Source organism: Brachyhypopomus gauderio, chromosome 8 (genome assembly GCF_052324685.1).
Source record: "Brachyhypopomus gauderio isolate BG-103 chromosome 8, BGAUD_0.2, whole genome shotgun sequence".
Lineage (NCBI taxonomy): Eukaryota > Metazoa > Chordata > Actinopteri > Gymnotiformes > Hypopomidae > Brachyhypopomus > Brachyhypopomus gauderio.
The window spans coordinates 26634552-26658131 of NC_135218.1; the positions used below are offsets into that span (position 1 = coordinate 26634552).

Sequence of the window (23580 nt, forward strand, 5' to 3'; positions counted from 1 at the left end):
TTGTAACGCGTACTTTGAGCTGTGCTACAACCTGCTTTGGTACACTGTGTTCTTCAAGGCAAAAAGCACCTGAAGAAACTGTGATTTCCAGCAGCAGAGCGAAAGTACCACGGGCTGAAAGTTTCTTAACCCTTTAATGAAAGAACACACTGTAAACACTACGTAAGGACTTCGTTTTTACCCCAAACCAGGCTGCCGCCCTCTCCTTTAAGCGTCAAGGGTTGGGGTATAGTGGCTGTGCTCAGGGCTGCTTCCTTTTGAAATGAAAAATGAAATGTGCCATATTTTGTCAATTGTGATTTTTACACCCCAATCGAAATTTGTCCTCCACTTTTAACCCATCTGTGCAGTTAGAACACACACACACACGCACACTAGTGATTACTAGGGGGCTGTGGATCACACGTGCCCAGAGCGGTGGGCAGCCCGAGCCCGGCGAGCAGGGCACCTCAGTCATGGCCGGTCTGGGAATCGAACCCACGACCCTCCGGTCACAAGACCAGTTCACTACCACCAGGCCATGACTGCCTCGCCAGGCCATGACTGCCTTGTTTGTACATCAGCTTTGAGAGGGACGTGTGGCTCTGGTTCACACGGCCTCTGTAGGTTCTCCAAGCCGCCGTTCCTGTGTGGACCTCACTGCTCTACCTTACAGACACCGTCATCCTGGCTTGGGCAAGGTCACTTCCTGCAGCCTATTTCTTTGTTTGAAGCATGCAGTCTTCATTTCTTATTTCAAGCACTTTTTAGCACTTGTAATTGTATGCATTTTGGGTCCCTGAACAGCACTATATTGTGCCTTATAATAATAATAATAATAATAATAATAATAATAATAATAATAATAATAATTTTCACACTAGCAAAGTAAAGTTCATTCTCAGTGGTCTTGCCAGAGTACATTTTTAGCTCTTTAAAAAAGATGAATTTGGAGGTAAAGGTCATGTGGCAACACACACACACACACATACACACTTACAGAGTGGCGGAGAGGTGGTGGGTTTAGGTGGAGGGAAGTCACACACACACACACACACACACACACACACACACACTTACAGCGTGGTGGAGAGGTGGTGGGTTTAGTGAAGTCCTCTGTGAAGTTGACGTTACACATGTCTCTGCTGCAGCAGCAGAAACGATAGCTGCCATTTTGGATTTGAGAAGGCGGGGTCGTCACCTGGCAATGGTCGTCATGGCACTCCTGCTGGTCTATCAGAAAAGTCCAGCAACCTGCATGACGAAGGAGTAGGTGATTCTGTTGATTCTGTTCCACACAACAGTTCAGCTCAGACAGGAGAAAGTATCTCCTGGCCACGTGACCTAGAGGACATCTGAGATTATCAGGGTCCTCTCCATCCACCAGCACTCCAGAAATGTTGGCAACCTTTCCAGAATTGAGAAGTTGATCTAGCATATTTGAGTAGTTGATCTAGTGTAGACAGGCCCGCTGACAGTCTTGCTAGGGCCCGGGACAAGAAAGTTTAATGTGCCCCCCCCCCCTCCCCCCGGCGCACGTCATTTGAAATTCGTCATTTGACAATCCTTCTGTTAGGTCATATAGTATATAATATAGCCACACATCAAAGCTGTTTCTGACAGCTGACTGGTTTATACTTTACGCGTCGCGAGCGGCGCGAGGGTTCGCGCGAAAATGACGTAATCGCAGTGGCACCACCCGTGTGCGAGGGCCTCGGGCGCTGTCCATGCGAGGTCGTGCACCTCTTGACTTTTGTAACTTCGCGCGCGACGCGCTTCAGCGGAATGAACAAAGTCATGTTTGCAGGGCTCATACACCTTTATAATGTGGAATTAAAGCACTTGTACTTCACTTTAAAGGTCCATTTCAATATTTTCCAGCACGTTAAACTTAATTAAGATAAATATTTATACATATACTCGAAATAATTCGCTTTTTATCACATTATTTAATGGTTGTTTATTTTCAAAACGCCCAATCTTAACGTCTTCACGAGAACTGTTCAGTCAGACAGCTATTTGTTGTGAAACGAAGTAGTTACAATTTCAAGCATTTTCAAGTACTTTAGCCTAAATTCCAGCACTTTTCAAACCTGGAACACAATGCAACATTAAAATTCGTCAGGTAAATGTTTTCCTTTCTTTTCTGCGCTCCAGATTTCTGTATTTACTTTAGCTATCCACCACTGTATTTCCCGCTGGCGCTGTTGTGCGGGTACCAGTCGGTTACGGTCGGTGCTGGATCAAACCATTTTCCAGTGGGATGCGGGGGTGTATGCACTTAATGGAAAACATGCAGATAGGTAAAAAAAACATATATATTTTAGCCATTGAGTTTATTTTGAGTACAGAATTTTATATTAATGAAAGATTTCAAGATTATTTAAAAATTATAGACTTTAAATAAAAAATAAATGGCTGGGCTCTTTGATGGGCCCCCCTGGCCCTGGGGCCCGGGACAACAGACCCGGTTGTCCCCCCCTGTCGACGGGGCTGAGTGTAGAGTAGATTATCTAACAATGTTGAGTAATTATCTAGCGTAGTTGAGTAGATGATCGAAAGTAGTTGAGTAGATGAACATAGTTGATCTAGTGTAGATCTAGTGTAGTTAAATAGTTAATCTAGTTTAGTTGAGTAATTTATCTAGTTTAGTTGAGTAGTTAATCTAGTGTAGTTGAGTACATGATCTAGTGTAGTTGAGTACATGATCTAGTGTAGTTGATCTAGTGTAGTTGAGTACATGATCTAGTGTAGTTGAGTACATGATCTAGTGTAGTTGATCTAGTGTAGTTGAGTACATGATCTAGTGTAGTTGAGTACATGATCTAGTGTAGTTGAGTAGTTGATCTAGTGTAGTTGAGCTGGTGTAGTTGATCTAGTGTAAATCGTGGATGTTTCATACCTTGTTTGACCAATCGCACCCCGTTTTGTTTTTTCTCCCACAATCCGTAGCACCGCCCACCCTGGCTGCAGCGAATGGTGGAGTTCTCCAGAAAGACACGCCCCTCTCCTCCTCCACCAATCCGCTCACCCATAGACTGCTGCTGTTCAGTATATGCGCACTCTCTCTCCTCACGCTGTGCAGCTGAAGAAATAGAGAAAGTGGATTAAATACACCGTCACTAGTACCACAAACCCTCAGAAGCAGGTAACATCACATATGGGGCTATATTCATAAATATGTGACAGGAACGTGACACGCAAAATCTGCAACCATTAACCCTAGTCTACAATCTACAGTCTACAATTAGTCTATAATCAAACTAGGACAAAAAAAAAAACATACAATAAACTTGGAAAGCTCAAATGTCATAGACTGACATACAAATAATCACATTAGTACACTCAAAAAGAATCAAGAATATCCCTGTGATTTTATGACTCTTTGAGAATTATTCTCATCTAATGTATTCTCCTCTGTTCCACTCACTAAGTTCCCAAAGCCAGCTAGCAGCTTGGCTTCAGTGTTTCAGAGACCTGTACGAGGAGACCAGCCCCATACGAGGAGTCCAGCCCCTGTACGAGGAGACTAGCCTCATACGAGGAGACCAGCCCCTGTACGAGGAGACCACCCAGTATGTAACAGTATTACTACTAGATATGTAACAGTATTACTGCTGGTATGTAACAGTATTACTACTAGATATGTAACAGTATTACTGCTGGTATGTAACAGTATTACTACTTGATATGCAACAGTATTACTGCTGGTATGTAACAGTATTACTACTAGATATGTAACAGTATTACTACTAGATATGTAACAGTATTACTGCTGGTATGTAACAGTATTACTACTAGATATGTAACAGTATTACTGCTGGTATGTAACAGTATTACTACTAGATATGTAACAGTATTACTGCTGGTATGTAACAGTATTACAGCTAGCTGCTTCAGGTGTGTAATGGCGCATTTCCACTAGGGCCTGCTTGGCGCGGTACGGTTCGATACGGGTCGCTTCGCAACGGAACGGTACGGTCGCGTTGTGTTTCCATTACAATGGTGAACCACCCCAATGTGGGTGGAGTCGCTGTTGGCGCGCGGGTTGTAGTGTCGTGACATCATTTGTATGCGACCACAACACCGGCACAACACCCCTTAACAAATAGCATTATTGTATCTTATTTATCTTTATCTTCATTATTGTATGTGGTTGCTCTAATTATTGATAATAATTTGGTATTACTCAAACAGGCTGAATACACCCTGCATAAAAAGCATCAGTCATACAATCAAATGAAATCAAACTTTATTATGAAATATAGATATTTAAAGTACAACATATGTAAATTATAGTTATAGTTTAAAAAAGTGCAAAAAGCAAATATATACGTATAGCTTTACATGAAATAAATATTTATAGTACTACAAGCAACATTTTGTGTGCTTTTACTGGCGTCTGTCTCGCATGGTGTTCACAAGTTCGCCAAGCACCCCGAGGAAAGCCCGGTTGAAGGAAACATTTTCCGCCAACTCCGCTCGCCTCGTCAATGGAAGGGGAATCTTGAACGTAAAAAATAACAAATATTAAACACAAGCATTCCCGTGAAAGCAACAACAATATAGCGTAACTGCACAAAATGTGTAGCACGTCATCGCTGCTATGGCTACAGCTAACTAGCAACTAGCAAGGCTAAGAGCTAGCTATTGTACAGTAGTGACTGTGGTGGTAACATTAACTACAAACACAGCTCTAAATTCCTGCGTTTACAATAGATGCGTTCATATTACGTTCATATTACATCTTTTACGAGCCTAGTAGTAAAACTGTGAAATCACAATACACTCACCATTCTCCGTGGCCTCCAGCACCGACATCGTCGTGTCCAGCACGTTTTCTCTTCCGTTACTGGCTGGCCGGTGACCGTATATGACATCCATTTGCTGGAACCATTTCCAGTCTTTGCGGTTTGCTCCGCTGCGTCCGTTATGGTCCTTCACCGCCCGGTAATCGCGTTAAGCTTTTTTAGCTTGGACCGACCGGCACTGCTGAACGGACCGCTGGTAGCCATGAGTGGCCATTAGCGCGGAAACCTCGCTAAAAACCTTTACATTTCTAGTGCCCCCGTCCAGTTCACCCTGGATTTTTTGATCGCTGATTATTAACAGAAAGGTTTGTACCTCGGCGTTTGACCAGGGAACAGACTTCGCTCCTTGGGTTTTAAAAATGGCTGAGGAGTCCATAGCATAGCGGAGGAGTCGCTCTCCTGACGCAACCTGTGACGACACTCCCTGGCCAATCAGTGTCATGCTGTTCCTCCACGTCACAGAACTGTACCGCTTCGGAACGGTTAGAACCTCGAGCGAGTCGGTACGAAAAAAGTACCCAAAGGGGCCGGCTAAACGGGTCCTGGTACTAATGGAAACACTCACAAACCGACCCGTATCGAACCGTACCGCGCCAAGCAGGCCCTAGTGGAAATGCGCCATTAGTGTCTCCCCATTCAGAGATACAGGAGTTCTTAGAAGACTGTAAATAAGTGCCAAGACGGTTGCAGAGTGGACAAAATTAAAAGGACTTTGCTTACACACATGTGCATGTTCTCAAATACAATACACACACTTGTGTTGAGACAAACCTGATACTACACGACAAACAAACACTAAACATACACGTGCACTCTATGCAATATATACAAGCAAAGAACACAAAAACACTACACAATATACAGGTGCCAACATGTCACATGACCAGGCAGTTGTCCTGTGAGGAAGATAAATGTTCTTAGCAGTCACATGGCACATGCCATAAGCGAGTGTATGTATGCGTACTATGTGTCTCAGGTGTATATGAATGTGTGTGTGTGTCTTGTGGGGGAGTGATTCTGACAGGATGAGGAGGTTGTGAGTCACTAGATGCAGCTCCGACAGAGAAGAGAATAAACAGACCAGAGAAAAACATCATCACCATTTAGAACCACCCGTCACAAAGACCTCTGGGAGCTGCAGTCCAGCCTGGGCATCACGTGACCTCCAGGAATTGATCGTCTTGTGCAGAAAACCTCCAGGAGAACCTAAACTAGTATTCGTTTAATGTCCTCCAACTCCCTGACAACATAATCTCATCACGTTGCTACAGTGATGCCCGTGTGTGTAGTGTTAGCAGTGGGACTGTGTTTAGCACCACAGCAGAGACTGCAGGACTTCAGCCTATTTCAGGAACCAGAGGAACTAACACGCCGTCCCAGGTCTGCGTTGCCTTCAGGAAAGCAGGTGACGAAGCCCCTCCTGATGACCACAAGCAAAGTATCTCCATCTGATCTCTTTTTTATCGATACGTAATCTCTGCGTGCCCTTCTGACCTGGTTTGCACACACTGGAGTGATGCTGTGGTGTTCCGAGAGGCTAATGGCCTCCTCATTCTGTTACTGTGTGGTCGAACATTCTTCTTCTCCTGGACCTCGGCGCCGTTTTCCGACACCACCAAGCATAACGTACTTTTACCCTCTATCTCTTCAACTGGTGAGGCCTTTTTTTAGTTCATATCGTGACTCAATGACAGACGGGATTTTAGTACAGTTACAAGCATGACCTCTCCTTTGAGAACGAGGAGAGATGCCTGCAAGCTGCAATATTCCTCCCTGTACAGACTTCCTCAGGCCAAACGGTCATAATAAGAACACGCAAAACGAAACTAGAGCTTAATCTGCACATTAAAAATGTCATCTACCGTTTAAATGCTATCCAAATTTGACTCAATGACAGCATATTAGTTTTCTTCAACGTAAAAGATGGAAAATCGCAGATGCATACTGTAAACCTACAGACAGAAATCTGATTTTAAAACGGGACGGGTTTCTGCGCAGGCCAGATATCGGTCGGAGGATGTGTGGGTCGAGCAAGCGAGTGACGTGACGCGTGTTCTTGTCACTAGAGGGTTGGGAAGGGCTACACTGCGCAGTGAAGATCCACGATGATGTTTCACAGGCTCTACCAACGCAGCGTGCACAGGGGTGTGTGTGTAATGTTCCTTTGTGCTGTGTGGATTATTCCCCAGTGGGTTGCATGTTTCATGCCGTATTATTATTGGCATATTATCTCGGCACTGGCATATCAGGTCAGCTTACTGAATTACAACCTGTTCTAAAGAACATATCTGACTTATCTATAAACCTGTCACTTATAGTCAGAATATTTAGCATCTGTTATCATTTTCTTGTGTTTTGGGATCCTGCATCTATGCCAGATTCTTGGGGGAGGGTACAGTACACACCTTTTGATCTCTTTACAAACTCATTTGCCCATTAAGGAGTGACCTAGGGGTCAGTTCTTGGTCTGCTTTATTGTTGTAATACACTGTTCCTTTCTTGGCATGAATCTTAAATTCAAAGAACCTTCTTTTTAAAGACCATACATAAAAATGAAGTCTTGCTATTTGACCCTAAGTGTTCAGAAGAAGTGTTGCACTATTATTTAGGCGTGAGGCTACCGTGCTCTTAGCACACGGCATGCTAGCACATTTGATCTCTCACTTGCCTTTGAGGTCAGTATTCATTCTCTGAAATCATTTACTCCATCACATCTTCATCCCTCTGCTTCACCCTCGTACTCCACCTGCTACACGGGGCTGCGGTCTCGTCCACACGCCACTTCTAAAGCTCTCTCACGCTGCTTGAGTGACGGGCCATTCAGTGCTGTGTTCCCCAAAACCTGGTGCTATATACGGGACTCTTCTTCCTCTTCTTCCTCACTGAACACTACATTTCTGCTGGGGTTTTGCCCCTGGTTAATAGTCTATTATTTATGCTCTTTGAAGCAGCTCTTTGAGAAGGACACTATATTATATATTATACATATACATGGTATTAATATTATTGTAAAAATGAAGATAGTGATAACATAGTTATATGATATAGTCCCTGGTACCAGTTCCAAGCCCCAGTGAGAGATATTTATAATATTTCATCAAAGGCTACATGACTATAACCACCACGGCAAAGCTCTAACATGGACTAGTGAAATGAATCATTAATGTCATTCCCGTAATCATTAATGTCATTCCCGTAATCATTAATGTCATGCCTGTAATCATTAATGTCATTCCCGTAATCATTAATGTCATTCCCGTAATCATTAATGTCATTCCCGTAATCATTAATGTCATGCCTGTAATCATTAATGTCATGCCTGTAATCATTAATGTCATTCCCGTAATCATTAATGTCATTCCCGTAATCATTAATGTCATTCCCGTAATCATTAATGTCATGCCTGTAATCATTAATGTCACTCCCGTAATCATTAATGTCATTCCCGTAATCATTAATGTCATTCCTGTAATCATTAATGTCATTCCCGTATAGGGTTGCAGCGGTAACCGGTTTCACGGTATACCACGGTATTAAAATGCACGGTTATCATATCGTGTGCGTTTGCTTATTACCGGTAAAAAGCAAGCCAGCGGAGAAACTGACCCGCGCATGCGCAACTCCGCTCCGGTTCAGCTACTCCGCACACAGCGGTGAGAATGGCAGAAAGTGCATCAGACTTAACACATTATTTAACAAAAAAAAGCTAAACTAAAATCAGCGGCGAAAATGACGTAATCGCGGTGGCTCCGCCCGGACATACTTGGTCTCGCGCGCTGTCGATTCGCGAGGTCGTGCACCTCTCGAATTTTGTAACTTTGCGCGCGCTGCGCCTCAGCGCAATGAACAAAGTCATGTTTGCAGGGTTCATACACCTTTATAAGGTGGAATTAAAGTACTTGTACGTAACTTTAAAGGTCCGTTTCAATATTTCCCAGCACCTTAAACTTAATTAAGTTAAATATTTATAAATTTACTCGAAATAATTCGCTTATTTAATCACATTATTTAATGGTTGTTTATTTCCAAAATGCCCAATCTTAACATCTTCACGTTCTCTCATGTTTCGTCCTGGAATTACAAGAGGCTCGTATTTGTTAACGTAAGACAAAAGAACTGTGCGGAGTCGCGAGCTACGGTCACTAGTGAAAGTATAAACCTAGCTTTTTAAGGTCCTTTCTTTCACTGGATGTGAAAGACGCCATTAATTTACATGCGTTCATTTTCAAATTCTAACGTGCCTGTTTTTGATATGTTAAAACCAGACTCGGTGTGAAAGCCTTAAAATAGAAATCTCTATTGTGAGGATCATGTCAGAAATAAATCCTCTCTTCCTGCAGTATCTGGTTATATTCTAACTTGGAAGTACAACGGACGTTTACAACAGTTGTTGATCAGACAGCGACCCCGGCTGAGTTTATCAGATATTAAATAATTTAAACTTAAATAATTGTACTGAAATCCATGATTTAGGTTTCTCTAATTTTGCAGTATTTATATAAACATGTGTACAGCTTATTTTTTTAAAGGACACATTTTGTATACAATAGTTCCAGGTTTCTACAATAAATAGTTAATTGAACAAAAATAACTTGTTGTAATTTCTTTAAGGGTCAGTGTATCTTTTAATAATATACAAACTAACTGTGATACCGTGATAACCGTGATACCGCGGTATTTTCTGAGACGGTTATCATACCGTGAAAATCTCATACCGTTGCAACCCTATTCCCGTAATCATTAATGTCATTCCCGTAATCATTAATGTCATTCCCGTAATCATTAATGTCATTCCCGTAATCATTAATGTCATTCCCGTAATCATTAATGTCATGCCTGTAATCAGGTAGCTGGTGAGCAAGAACAAGAGAGACGACCTCAATTCTCTGTGAGTCAGCGCCTCTAGCCAACAAGAGCCTCCTCTTTCTCTAATCTGTCCATCCATCCATACTTTCATCCATCTGCTCCCACCATCCAAGCTGCAGCACTTCAGAACATGCATGGGGTGTGTGTGTGTGAGAGAGAGAGATAGAGAGAGAGAGAGAGAGAGAGAGAGAGAGAGAGAGTGACTGAAGGGAAAGGAATAAAGAAAGACAGGTTAAAAGGAAATGAAACATTCAAGCCTGATAGAGGATGACTGAGGACTCATTTAAAACACCTACATTAAGCGATGAAGATATGAGCTTCAAGACTCAAGACTTCATGTGAGTCTGTTGAAGTTTCTATGGCAACGCAACACATACTGACATATTCCAACACATAAAAAGTCTTGTATTATACAGAGTCACACTTCTGTAGTCCTTTATGGGCACACACACACACACACACACACACACACACACACACACACACACACACACACACACACTAATTGTTTCAAAAGGCATACCATAATACACCACAGGCAAGCCAAAAGCAATCCAGAGGCAATTAAAAACATTTAAGTAGTGTTTTGTCTCTCTCTCTCTTCCTGTCTCACTCTCTCTTACTGTCTCTCTCTCTCTCATGAGTGAGGAGTTATGGGTGTTTTATGTAGGGTTCCATCTGCACCCCTGGACACACTGCTGGACGGTGGCCAGAGACACAACAAACACCTCGGTGCTGTAAAACAATCACACTCTTCTGTTTACTGCGCAGATTTCCATCGTACTATTTCTGTCTCATCACCACTCCCACTGTATTTCTGCCAATTCTTGGGGTCTGTCTCAAGTGCGCACACACACACACACACCTTCCTGTCCATAGGAGGGGTCACCATGGTCACCATGTGACGTGGAGCCGAGCTCATTTGCAATATTGAACAATGCTTGGCCTTCCTGTCCCCCTCCTGCAAGTCCTTGGACACAGACCTCGTAATATGGAGGCTGAGGGTCTGACTAGCTAGCAGTCATGAAATCTGGTCATAAAACCGCACATTGCACGGGGGTTGGTGGTTGGAAAGTCTTATCTCGGTCAGTAGCCCGATTTCACCTCTTGGGCCAATGCCAACGACCACACACACACACACACATACACACACATACATACACAATTTTGTGCACAGTATAGTACAAAGTGAGCAATTATGTTGCTGTCTTCCACTCGATATAGTACACCACTGTTATCACACACACGAACATACATTAACACAGAGACGCTAATAACAGACAGGGGGTGGAACTGTGTTTAATATAGATGTGGTCTTAGATGACTCTGTGGCAGTTATGTTAATCATTACATCAGTCACAAACAGGGTGTCGGAAACCCAGATCAGAAAAATACACAAGGCAACTTACCAGCAACAGGACTAAACAGAACCATGGCGAATAGTCCGATATCGAGGACAGTCAACCGCCCCTCCAGTGCCATGTTTCAAAACCTTATTCCCCTCTTCAAATGGGGAAAACTGCGTTTTCTCTTCTTTTTATAATAAGGCCCCGGTCAGTCAGTGGTCAAAAATATGTGTCCTTTTGTACGGACCACTAGACAAGTCTTGTTCATATCACACATTAGTAATAATTCCAGTTCCCCATAAACCTGGTATCTGAGTTTGTGTTTTAAGTCTCCGGGAAATTACAAACTATCTGGCAGGTCTTGGTGTGAGATTGCTCATAACAGCGACACACGAGAAACAAATACGGTTCCGGAGATCTTTAACGAACTAATGTTCTGGGAGTTGTAGACATGATAAATTAAGAGGTCTAATTAAAAAATACAACTTTGTCGCTAGCTTTTGTCCCCGAACACAGACTTCACGAAGTACCATATTTCCATTAAGCGATTTGGGACATCCCAGAACAACGTCCAGCATCCCCGGCATTCCAAGAAGATAAACTGGGTGGAGGTGGAGGATCCGTACGAGTCTCACTTCACACACACCTATAATAACCCACTGTGGTTCCTGCCCAGCGTCGTACTGACTGCATCCAGTATCTTCTGATCTTCATGTCGGAGCTTCCGCCGTTTTCTCGATGTGTTTATCTTAAGAGTCTACGTGTTGTGCTCGGCGGTCTCTCGTCGCTTCTCTCCGAGCAGGAACATCTGAAGTGTGCGTCCAGGAGCCGCAGACCAGACAGCGACTGGAAACGCCTCGTCTTCCGTCTGTCTCCGAGATCTGATTGTTCAGGGTTTGAACGCGCACCAAAGCGATCGGAACACGCGCCCTCTAGCGGCGGCCAGGAGGCATTACCGCCCTGCTGGGAAGCCCAAGTCAAGCTCCTCCTTTAGACAATTGTCTACAATTTGCTTTGAAATGGCTTTGCCGGGTTCTTCAGGCCGACAGCTTTGTTTGCAGTTGGCAAACAATGTATATTTTATTCACATCAATGGAACGCCAAACATTTAAATAAAACACGTTTTCTCGTATGTAAAGAACTAAAAACAAACACATACGTAAGTAAATAAATACACAGGGTCAGTTTTACCAGTTGCACGATTTGTTCCATAATGTTCGTGATGTGTTCTTTTTACTTGGCGAAACATTAACTGAAACATTATGTGGGCATAACACAAACAGTCTGAGCTAGCGCGACTTAAATCATGAACACGGTGATTTATTTAACATGCGGCTAAATTTTAAATCTTCCTTTAAGGCTCATCAGTTATTGCCTGTTGATCTCTTCACAATTCCGTGTACGAGTTTGTGAGACGCGCGTGGCCCGTTTTGAGGCCCAGTGGTGTGTGTGGTGGGTTACTCCACGGTACCGCAGCGCCCCGTAGCGGTAGAAATCTGGTACTGCACCACACATGCCGTAAACAGCACCACGCGCCTCAGCAACAGCGGCGTCGTCTAGGCACGCGCGCGTATTGAAAGGTGTCCGCAGTCCGAGAGGGGGCAGCCACCCCTCCAACGCCAAGACTGCAATCTCCATAATCGCGTCGACGCAGAACCCCTATATCCAATATATGCACACCCCCCCCCCCCCGCTAAATGTAACCATTTAATGACAAACATTAGCAGAGATCCGCTCCCCGCACGGCCCCACTGAGCCCCGTGGACACGCGCTCAGCACATCGCCATTGCGCACCACGCGCTTTTACGCAGCGTCAGCCCAACCACCGCCCATAGCAACTGCTCCATCCCCCCCCCCCCCCTCCCCCCCCTCCCCCCTCCTGTTTTCCCCCAGCGAACAGCTGGCGCGGCTCACCGCCCGTCCTCGACCCACAACCGCCGCATTTAATCGGCTTCGTCAACATTCAGCACCCTGGTGCTCCCGAACCGGACCGGCGGTATTGCACATCGTTGTTTATTTGCTCCCGGGCCATGAACGTTTTTGCTGTAGTCGCTCTCTGCTCTGCTCACGGTAAGACACATACCAGAATAATTACTGCTCTTGTTTATTGTAAAAAAAAAAAATATATATATATATCCATTCGTTTTTAGTGTGTAATTAAATATTATAGAATGATCTGGATTTTGATGAATCGAAATGGGGGTGAATGATGCGGTTTTTCTAACGGAGAGCGGGCCGGTGGAGGTGTTTTTAATCTCTACATGGCGGGCGCGGTACGGCGCTGCAGAGATGTGACTGATGCAGGTTCATCTAATGTAAATATCTGGGCTCCATTCAGGGCCTCTGAACGCGGTTGCATCGTATGATAGGACCGTGCACGACGTTACGACACGTTTAGCAGCTTGTAACCGACCATGAATGAAAAATAAATCGGTAAATATTATGGATTTATTTTTTTATTTGTTTGAACCAAAAATCGAAAAAAATAGATTGGGGCGTGGAATATAGTCACTGTAGTAACACAATAATTGCATCGCATTAATCACTAGCCAATATAGGTTTACATGGCGAACAGCACTGGAAACTGTAAATGAGGACGCGGTTACCTTACATGCATCAGACATACCTGACCATGTGTTCGCGTTGTGTGTGTGTGTGTGTGTGTGTGTGTGGGGGGGGGGGGGGGGGGGGAGAAAAACATTAGCATTAGCATTCAGCATTCGGATCTACGAGAGAGCCAGATTAACCGTGACCTTAACACGATTAGACATGCACAGGAGAAGGCGGCGTGTCTCGAGCCTCTGTGCTCTTAGCATCGCTTCTGCAGCCGCGGAGCTGACGTAGCTGACGTAGTTGACGTAGTTGACGTAGCGGAGGTAGCGTAGCGGTGGTGTGGTGGAGAACACCGGGGCCGCTTGTTTTGCCCTCACAGCAGATGCGCCACTCAGTCAGACGCACAAACAAAACGAAACAAGAACGTGGAGGTCTGCAAGCACGTATTTAGATGTATGCGCGAATACATACGTGATGTGCAGTCCGCTTGCTGGGTCTGTTTCTGCATGTTATTGTCTTGGAAAGGAGAGCTGCTTATCTCGGTTTGTTGGTACATCAAGCCACTGCTTGGATGTTGAGAAGAGCTTTCATAAGTCCTGCGCACATTATAGGGAAAGCTCTGAAAGATACCTCACCTTTCCTCTGTGTCTCTCTCACGTTTCGTCCAGCCGCGCCCCATTTCTGCAGCCCTGTGTCCAGCGGAGACCTACCCTGACCTGCCCGCCCCTCACCTGGCACGGAACTGGCACAGGCACACAAGCTCCGCCCACTCCGCCCTCACCATGAGGGACAAAGCAACCCAGGTAGGTGATGGGGTCTGAGGTGCAGGTACTTTCAGGTGACGGCTGGTGTGTTTGTGACTCATCCGGCTCATATCTGTTTGCACTCAAGGGTAGAAATGAACATTTGTTTGCAGTTATAGATTATAATGACTCTTTAATCCCCCCCCCCCCCCCTTCCCAGACCCCCCGGGCCTGGGTAGATGAGAGGAGGCGGGGTTCTCACAAACGCTCGGCATCCTGTGGTAGCACAGACCAGCTGAAGGAGGTAAACAAACACGCTTGTGGCTTCTGGTGCTACTGCAGACGCCTGAAGGTTTCGGCGTCCTGCCTGTGTTTCTGCGTCGGGCTAACGTCGGGCTAACGTCGGGCTAACGACGGATCGTTTCGCTCGTTTTTCGTCCCTCAGATCGCCAAACTGCGGCAGCAGCTCCAGCGTAGCAAACGCAGCAGCCGCCATCGGAGAGACAAGGAGCGCAAGTCGCCCTTCAATGGCAACCACGCTCTCATCCAATCACAGGTGAGCGCCTGCCACGGCCAGCCAATCACCGCTTTGCGGACTCGCGGGCATTTCGGGGAGCAAGCTCCTCTGTCCGTACTAGCGCAACATGGACCGTTTGGGCCCGGATAGCTCAAGTAGGCCGTCTGGAAAGCGCCCCACTTTTCCAAGCACCTGCCCCAGTTGTGAGGCACCCCCGGCCCCTCAGAGAGAGGCATGGACCAGGGGCATCACAGGGGACTACGGCCTGGTTCAGAATAGACCAGACCACGTCTATACACGTCAGTACAGCCGCCATACTGCCAGTCCCACTCTGTTTGTGGATGATGCTTAATTAACAGACTTATTTTCATGACATACAACACGTATTGCCACTTAATAAGAAAACCATAACAGTGTTGAAAAGTGACGTGTGTCTCAGCAGCTGATCACAGTTCAGTAAGCTGTGACAGTTGATCCAATAGTGTTTCAGCAGTTCTGTAGTGCAGGCTATGAGAGGTGTTTCAGCAGAGATGTGGCAATGGCAAAGAAACCGTTTTACGTGCCCTAGAGCATTTTCTGGAAGTGGAGCTTCTGAATGGAATGAAGTTTAGCATGGTAGGAACCTGCAGACTTTCTAGATGAGAGAGGGCCACGTTCTAGAACAGTGAGGGCCACATTCTAGAGGAGAGAGGGCCAGCTTGAGCCAGATGCAGACATGAAGCTCTGAAGCCAGCGTGGTTCTCACATGCTGCAGCTGGGACTGACATTGCAGCTCTGCTCTGCGGCAGGAGCGTTTCCGTTGGAAAATAATATCTCAGAAATCTGAGATTAAAAACAGATACTGAAGCTCTTCTTGAAGAGCAGAGACGGAGGATGAACAAGAGAATGAAATAATAACGTAAGAAAAAAGAAAAAGTCACACAGAGGAGGAGGGGGGGTTTAGATGATCTGAAGTACTACAGCAGAAGATCACACAGGATAACACAAGTGTGAATGAACAACACAGCAGACAACAGCACAACACAAAAGCCCTCAAAGCTCACAGTAACCACACAAACTCTAAATCTTTATGGTCCTTCAATGCTCAAGCTCTGCTGGTAATAATTTAAGATGATTGAGGAAATTATGAGAAATATGAGAATGTGCATCTGTGGAGTCCAGGCATGGGGCATAACTGCATGGACGTTTGGCTGGGCGGTGAGCCCTAGTTCAGACGTGATTGCACCATTTCTTCATCCTCCTGTTCACTGCTTCTCTTTCAGTCTCAGATGCCTAAAACCATCCTGATCCCAATCCCCATCTCCAAATCCACGCCCCCTCGCTTCCGCAACAGTATCGAGGGCCTCAACCAGGAGATCGAGCGCATCATCATACGAGACACCACCGACCGAGATGAGGTCATCATTGTGAGTCCTCAACTGCAGCTTCAACTGGGCTCTCCTTCACGTGTCTAATCTAGTGTCATCTGGTATACTCTGGTGTAATTTGGTATACTCTGGTGTCATCTGGTATACTCTGGTGTAATCTGGTGTACTCCAGTGTTTCACAGGATCCTCTGGTTGTTATCATTGCTTTGCATGGTGGTGATTTTTAGAGAGCACAGTTTTTGCACTCCTGGGTGTGTAGTGTGAGGGGTGTGTAGGGTGTTGGGTGTGTAGGGTGAAGGATGGTGTGTAGTGTGAGGGGTGTGTAGTGTGAGGGGTGTGTAGGGTGTAGGGTGATGAGGAGTGTGTAGTGTGATGGGTGTGTAGTGTGAGGGTGTGTAGTGTGTAGGGTGATGATGGGTGTGTAGTGTGAGGAGTGTGTAGGGTGATGAGGGGTGTGTAGTGTGAGGGGTGTGTAGAGTGTAGGGTGATGAGGGGTGTGTAGTGTGAGGGGTGTGTAGGGTGTAGGGTGATGAGGGGTGTGTAGTGTGAGGGGTGTGTAGTGTGAGGGTGTGTAGTGTGTAGGGTGATGAGGGGTGTGTAGTGTGAAGGGTGTGTAGGGTGTAGGGTGATGAGGGGTGTGTAGTGTGAGGGTGTGTAGTGTGTAGGGTGATGAGGGGTGTGTAGTGTGAAGGGTGTGTAGGGTGTAGGATGATGAGGGGTGTGTAGTGTGAGGGGTGTGTAGGGTGTAGGGTGATGAGGGGTGTGTAGAGTGAGGGGTGTGTAGTGTGAGGGGTGTGTAGGGTGATGAGGGGTGTGTAGTGTGTAGGGTGATGAGGGGTGTGTAGTGTGAGGGTGTGTAGGGTGTAGGGTGATGAGGGGTGTGTAGTGTGAGGGGTGTGTAGGGTGGTGAGGGGTGTGTAGTGTGAGGGGTGTTAGGGTGTAGTGTGAGGGGTGTGTAGTGTGAGGGGTGTGTAGGGTGTAGGGTGATGAGGGGTGTGTAGTGTGAGGAGGGTGTAGGGTGATGAGGGGTGTGTAGTGTGAGGGGTGTGTAGGGTGAGGGGTGTGTAGGGTGATGAGGGGTGTGTAGGGTGAGGGGTGTGTAGGGTGATGAGGGGTGTGTAGGGTGATGAGGGGTGTGTAGGGTGAGGGGTGTGTAGGGTGAGGGGTGTGTAGGGTGATGAGGGGTGTGTATGGTGAGGGGTGTGTAGGGTGATGTAGGGTGAGGGGTGTGTAGGGTGATGAGGGGTGTGTAGTGTGAGGGGTGTGTAGTGTAAGGGGTGTGTAATGTGAGGGGTGTGTAGTGTGAGGGGTGTGTAGTGTGAGGGATGTGTAGTGTGAGGGGTGTGTAGGGTGATGAGGGGTGTGTAGGGTGAAGGGTGGTGTGTAGTGTGAGGGGTGTGTAGGGTGTAGGGTGATGAGGGCTGTGTAGTGTGAGGGGTGTGTAATGTGAGGGGTGTGTAGTGTGAGGGGTGTGTAGGGTGTAGGGTGATGAGGGGTGTGTAGTGTGAGGGGTGTGTAATGTGAGGGGTGTGTAGTGTGAGGGGTGTGTAGGGTGTAGGGTGATGAGGGGTGTGTAGTGTGAGGAGGGTGTAGGGTGTAGGGTGATGAGGGGTGTGTAGTGTGAGGGGTGTGTAATGTCAGGGGTGTGTAGTGTGAGGGGTGTGTAGGGTGTAGTGGGAGGGGTGTGTAATGTGAGGGGTGTGAAGTGTGAGGTGTGTGTAGGGTGAAGGGCGGTGTGTAGTGTGATGGGTGTGTAGGGTGTAGGGTGTGTAGTGTGAGGGGTGTGTAGGGTGTAGGGTGATGAGGGGTGTGTAGAGTGAGGGGTGTGTAGGGTGTAGGGTGATGAGGGGTGTGTAGTGTGAGGGGTGTGTAGGGTGTAGGGTGATGAGGGGTGTGTAGTGTGAGGGGTGTGTAGGGTGATGAGGGGTGTGTAGTGTGAGGGGTGTGTAGGGTGATGAGGGGTGTGTAGTGTGAGGGGTGTGTAGTGTGAGGAGTGTGTAGGGTGTAGAGTGATGAGGGGTGTGTAGTGTGAGGGGTGTGTAGTGTGAGGAGTGTGTAGGGTGTAGGGTGATGAGGAGTGTGTAGTGTGAGGAGTGTGTAGGGTGTAGGGTGATGAGGGGTGTGTAGTGTGAGGGGTGTGTAGGGTGTAGGGTGATGAGGGGTGTGTAGTGTGAGGGGTGTGTAGGGTGTAGAGTGATGAGGGGTGTGTAGTGTGAGGGGTGTGTAGGGTGTAGTGTGAGGGGTGTGTAGTGTGAGGGGTGTGTAGTAGTCTCTGATGACTGACAGTTGCTTGCGCGTAGGCTGATGCTCTGGTTGTGTTCACGTTTCAGCCGCAGGACGTCCCGGACGGCCACCGCGCCCCACCGCCCCTCCCCCGCCGCGGAAGCAGCACACGGAGCATCGACACCCAGACGCCCTCGGGCGGGGGCCTGGGTGGTAACCGTAGCAACAGCAGCAGCCGGGCGGACTCTGTGTCACCGTCGTACCTCAGCATCCTGAATGACGCGATGGGGAACAGCCCCCTGCCTAGCGACGACACACTCAGCGAGAGCAAAGAGAGAGGTGACACACACACATACACACGCACACACAACCCCAAACACACATGCTCACACTCCATCCAGTAAGGAGCCCATGCCCCTGAGGAAGGTGTTTAGTGAGCACTCTTCTGTGCAGATCTGAGCCTGTGTTCACCACTGCCCAAGTACGCCTCCTCCCCCAAACCCAACAACAGCTACATGTTCAAACGGGAACCCCCCGAGGGCTGTGAGAAAGTCAAGGTCTTCGAGGAGAACTTGTGAGTTACCCATCTTCACATTACACATCATTCCGCTGCACCTTCTGACAGGAGCGCTTTGACTTACCACCTCTAGACACCAGAGTGTTCTGCCCATTTTATTAATAATATTAATGCTATATGACACTTTTATACTATTATGCTAATAATTTGATTCATAATCTGTTGTGTTCCATGTTAGCTTTAGAAACGCAATAAACAATAACATTTGTACTAGATAACTTGTTAAGCAAAATAAGTTTCCAAACAAAATAAGGTTTCACAGCTCCGTGGTTCTCGGAAGCGGAATATGTAAACGAGGACATCAAAGGACTGAATTGAAACTAGCTAGCGGTGGTACGCTAACGACAGAAATTATCATACAGTTAAGCCCGCCCACTAAGAGGGAAGATATGATTGGTCAATTTTACTGTCATTTGAAACTGGTATTGCGCTGAATTATAACTGCCAGGCCCTCTGTAAACGAACAGCGGGCATCACAGTCCAGATATGGGGAGACACAAGCTCACAGGCTTCCACTTAACCCCTCACCTTCCAACACAGATTGAATAGACACGGGTGAATAATTTATTTGCTTATATTTTTGTAATTGTTTAGATGTCGATTGTAAAACTGTAAGTAGATAAAATAAAATTGGATAATTATATATATATAATCAGGCATGAAAATGGGTCAGGGGTTAAAAAGGTGAGAAGACCGGGGGGCGGGGCATGTGACGTCATGGGGATACGGGGTGTTGACATGTGACGTCATGGGTATACGGCGAGGCGGGGGGGGGGGGGGGGGTGGCTGCTGGTGTACGGGGATACAGCGACAGGTGATGCCAAATATTACGGAGCCCGTAAGGTGACATCATGTAAAAAATATAATAACGTGTGGCCACGACTTACTAATATGGAAGTTATTCTATGTCAATATTCAAATGTAATACGTATTTGCATTTACATGTTCCACTCATACAAGCAACTTTGAGCTCAAAATTCAAATTCAAATGCAATAATTCCATTTACATTTGCAATGTGATAGACGTCTATTCATATTTCATTTACACATACATTTTGATGCTTTATTTGTGTCTTTATTGAAATGAAAAAAATTTTCCCGATTTGAATTATCAAGTTCATGTGATCATGCAAAGGTTGTATCAAAATTATAATTAAAATGCTATTCGCTTAATATGCTTTGCATTTCGTGATAACACGTTTGAAACGTAATTTTCAACCTCACCACCACGCTAAAAAGATGTCAATATTCAAACGTTAATGGAGAAATAGCGCCTCTCCTGTTTGCACTAACATTACGATACCAACAGCGCTAAAACTGTGTCAAAATGCATTTTGAAAGTGCAATCCGAGCAGATTGCATTTTCATTTCCATGGTCTTCCACTATAGTCAAATTATAGTCAAATTAGATTCCACGGTTTCACTTTATTCAGCCAATCAGGTTCCACAGCTTTCCACAGCGGGCAGCCAATCAGGACGGGACTACAGCGCAGCAGTAGTGATGGGATTTTCGGCTCTATTTTGAGATGCGGCTCTAATGGCTCTTCTTACTGTGGAGAGCCGGCTCTTTTCGGCTCCCAAACGGCTCCCCATATATATTTTTTACATTATTAATTAATAGCTTAAACCTAATTTTATTTCATTTTGTTTCATTATTGACATTGTCAAGCACTTGTGATGAGTAAAAATGCTGCATAACAATGCTTTATAAATAAAACTTTTTATTATAACCAATTATTAAATTATCACAAAATAGAACGCAATACAGCTTGGCCAATTGCCTGCCGTTTCCACAAAAAAAGTGGAGACTTTTTTTCAGTGTTTTCCCACCACATTATTAACTGAAAGATGCGTGTGATTGGTCAGATGTGTGGAGCACACGCTTGACATGCGGGCAGTGGAGACATTCTTTGCAGTGTTGTCCGAAACGATATGTGGTAGTATAAAGAAACACCCCTCAAAAACAGGGGAAGGAACATTTACCTGACGAAAATTAATGTTGCATTGTGTTCCAGGTTTGAAAAGTGCTAAAGTAGGCTCAAGTAGGCTACTTGAAAATGTAACTGTATTTTGTTTCACAACAAATAGATGTCTGACTGAATCGATGTGATAAAAAAGCGAATTATTTCGAATAATTTCGAGTATATGTATAAATATTTAAGTTTAAGGTGCTGGGAAATATTGAAAATGGCCTTTTTCAATATTGAAAATTGACGTACAAGTGCTTAAATTCCACCTTGTAAAGGTGTATGAAGCCGGCATACACGACTTTATTCATTGCGCTGAAGAGGTGCACGACCTCACTTCGCACGGGGGTCCTCGCGCAGGGGCGGAGCCACCGCGATTGCGTCATTTTCGGTGCACGGACCCTCGCGCAGGTCGCGACGCGCCAAGTATGCTCTACCACTGGCAGAAACAGAGCAATACGCGCAAGGAGAGGGAGAGACAGCGAGGCACCGAAGGACAAATAAAAACGACGTTGGAAAAAAAACTGTGGCACTTGCAGAGCACAAGCGCAATACTGAAGGAAAAAGCGGCTCCCAAATAGGATCCTAAAACGGCTCCCATTGTGGAGCCGGTTCCAATCGTTCACTTTAAAGAGCCGGCTCTTAGAACCGGATCGTTCGCTAACGACACATCACTACAGCAAACACACAAAATCCTCACCTTTCTTACAACTTTACTACAACACTGTTTAAGTTATTGTGACAGCACTGGAGAAATAGTGCGATTGATTATATCTATGTTCACTGCAACGGAGAGATGAAATAATTCTGGCAACTTGGGACTAAAATAATAATAATAACGAAAATGTGGAGTACATGTACATTGTTTTATTCTTTATGTGGTGTTGCTGGTTTTCACGAGAGTTTCGTTTTCGTGTTCTCGTGTTTTTGGACGGCAGCCAGATGAGTCGGCGATTCCCCAGTCGTGTAATTCGTGAGCCCGCGTCACCGATCAGTCATGTAGTGTGAAAGCCACAACAACTGAAAGACTCGCGATTACAGCACAACCAGTGTAGTGCGAACGGCACAAAAACCTGACGACTGAAAAGTCGTGCAGTGTGAACCTGGCATTAGGGATCATAAATCAAGACCAAAAACTCGCCTGTACTGCAGAGCCAGAAACTATACGGCTCTGTGCTGAGCGTGCTTTAGTCCCGTCCTGATTGGCTCCCTGAGGTGGAAAGGGGAACCCGATTGGCTGAATAAAGTGGAGGGAAGTGGAATCTGATTGGAAGGCTGATGGGATCTAATTTGACTATAATTTGACTATAGTGGAAGACCATGGAAATGAAAATGCAATCTGCTCGGATTGCATTTTCAAGATGCATTTTGACACAGTTTTAGCGCTGTTGGTATCGTAATGTTATTGCAAACAGGGGTGGCGCTATGTCTCCATTAAGGTTTGAATATTGACATCTTTTTAGCGTGGTGGTGAGGTTGAAAATTACGTTTCAAACGTGTTATCACGAAATGCAAAGCATATTAAGCGAATAGCATTTTAATTATAATTTTGATACAACCTTTGCATGATCACATGAACTTGATAATTCAAATCGGGAAATACATTTTCATTTCAATAAAGACACATATAAAGCATCAAAATGTATGTGTAAATGAAATGTGAATGGATGTCCATCACATTGCAAATGTAAATGGAGTTATTGCATTTGAATTAGAATTTTGAGCTCAAAGTTGCTTGTATGAGTGGAACAATTGCAAATGAAAATGGAGTTATTGCATTTGAATTTGAATTTTGAGCTCAAAGTTGCTTGTATGAGTAGAACATGTAAATGCAAATGCGCATTACATTTTCATTTTAATATTGAGACAGAAAAACTTCCATATACTAACGCGTGCGAACGAGATAATTACGCGTGCGAACAAGATAATTAAGTATTACTTTATATAAAGCCAGGTTTACCTTCCTTGGGCAGTCAGTTCGCGAACATTCCTGGGATCTGCTTACTTTGCTGTGAAAAAATAAACTTTGTTGCCGCGTGTGAAAGGCGACATTAGCATCTTGTTCCCACGCGTTAGTAAGTCGTGGCCACGCGTTATTATTTTTTTTACATGATGTCACCTTACAGGCTCCGTAAAATATAGTAAAATCCATTAAAAAATTTTTTTGACTGTCTTGTCAATGGATTCAATGTATGAAGCCAGATCCGTAAACGCGAGAAGCCGCTTTCGCCATTCCAGATTAGTGATGGGATTTTCGGCTCTATTTTGAGATGCGGCTCTAATGGCTCTTCTTACTGTGGAGAGCCGGCTCTTTTCGGCTCCCAAACGGCTCCCCATATATATTTTTTACATTATTAATTAATAGCTTAAACCTAATTTTATTTCATTTTGTTTCATTATTGACATTGTTAAGCACTTGTGATGAGTAAAAATGCTGCATAACAATGCTTTATAAATAAAACTTTTTATTATAACCAATTATTAAATTATCACAAAATAGAACGCAATACAGCTTGGTCAATTGCCTGCCGTTTCCACAAAAAAAGTGGAGACTTTTTTTTTCAGTGTTTTCCCACCACATTATTAACTGAAAGCTGCGTGTGATTGGTCAGATGTGTGGAGCACACGCTT

The 23580-nt window shown here is 45.2% G+C and overlaps 2 protein-coding genes and 1 long non-coding RNA gene across 3 annotated transcripts in view; 2 read left to right on the forward strand and 1 right to left on the reverse strand.

The window, feature by feature from the left end:
• bmpr2a (bone morphogenetic protein receptor, type II a (serine/threonine kinase)) overlaps positions 1-11923 on the reverse strand; it is a 28144-nt gene extending 16221 nt beyond the window's left edge. The window contains exons 1-3 of the mRNA XM_077015911.1: positions 11066-11923; positions 2882-3064; positions 1060-1233 (exon numbers count right to left, since the gene is read on the reverse strand). Coding sequence (XP_076872026.1) covers positions 1060-1233; positions 2882-3064; positions 11066-11138 — 430 coding nt within the window. The 5' untranslated portion in view covers positions 11139-11923. The remainder of the gene's footprint in view (positions 1-1059; positions 1234-2881; positions 3065-11065) is intronic.
• LOC143522169 (uncharacterized) lies at positions 3030-7595 on the forward strand. The gene is made up of 3 exons (XR_013132955.1): positions 3030-3127; positions 3414-3554; positions 5803-7595. It is a non-coding gene; the product is annotated as an uncharacterized LOC143522169 (long non-coding RNA).
• Positions 11924-13756: 1833 nt separating the features above from the next.
• On the forward strand, positions 13757-18983 carry fam117ba (family with sequence similarity 117 member Ba). Its single transcript, XM_077013671.1, has 7 exons — positions 13757-14097; positions 14224-14358; positions 14519-14602; positions 14744-14854; positions 16078-16221; positions 18513-18744; positions 18859-18983. Exons 1-7 carry the CDS (start codon positions 14011-14013, stop codon positions 18981-18983), a joined length of 918 nt encoding a protein of 305 aa, XP_076869786.1. The 5' UTR covers positions 13757-14010.
• Positions 18984-23580: the final 4597 nt, after the last annotated feature.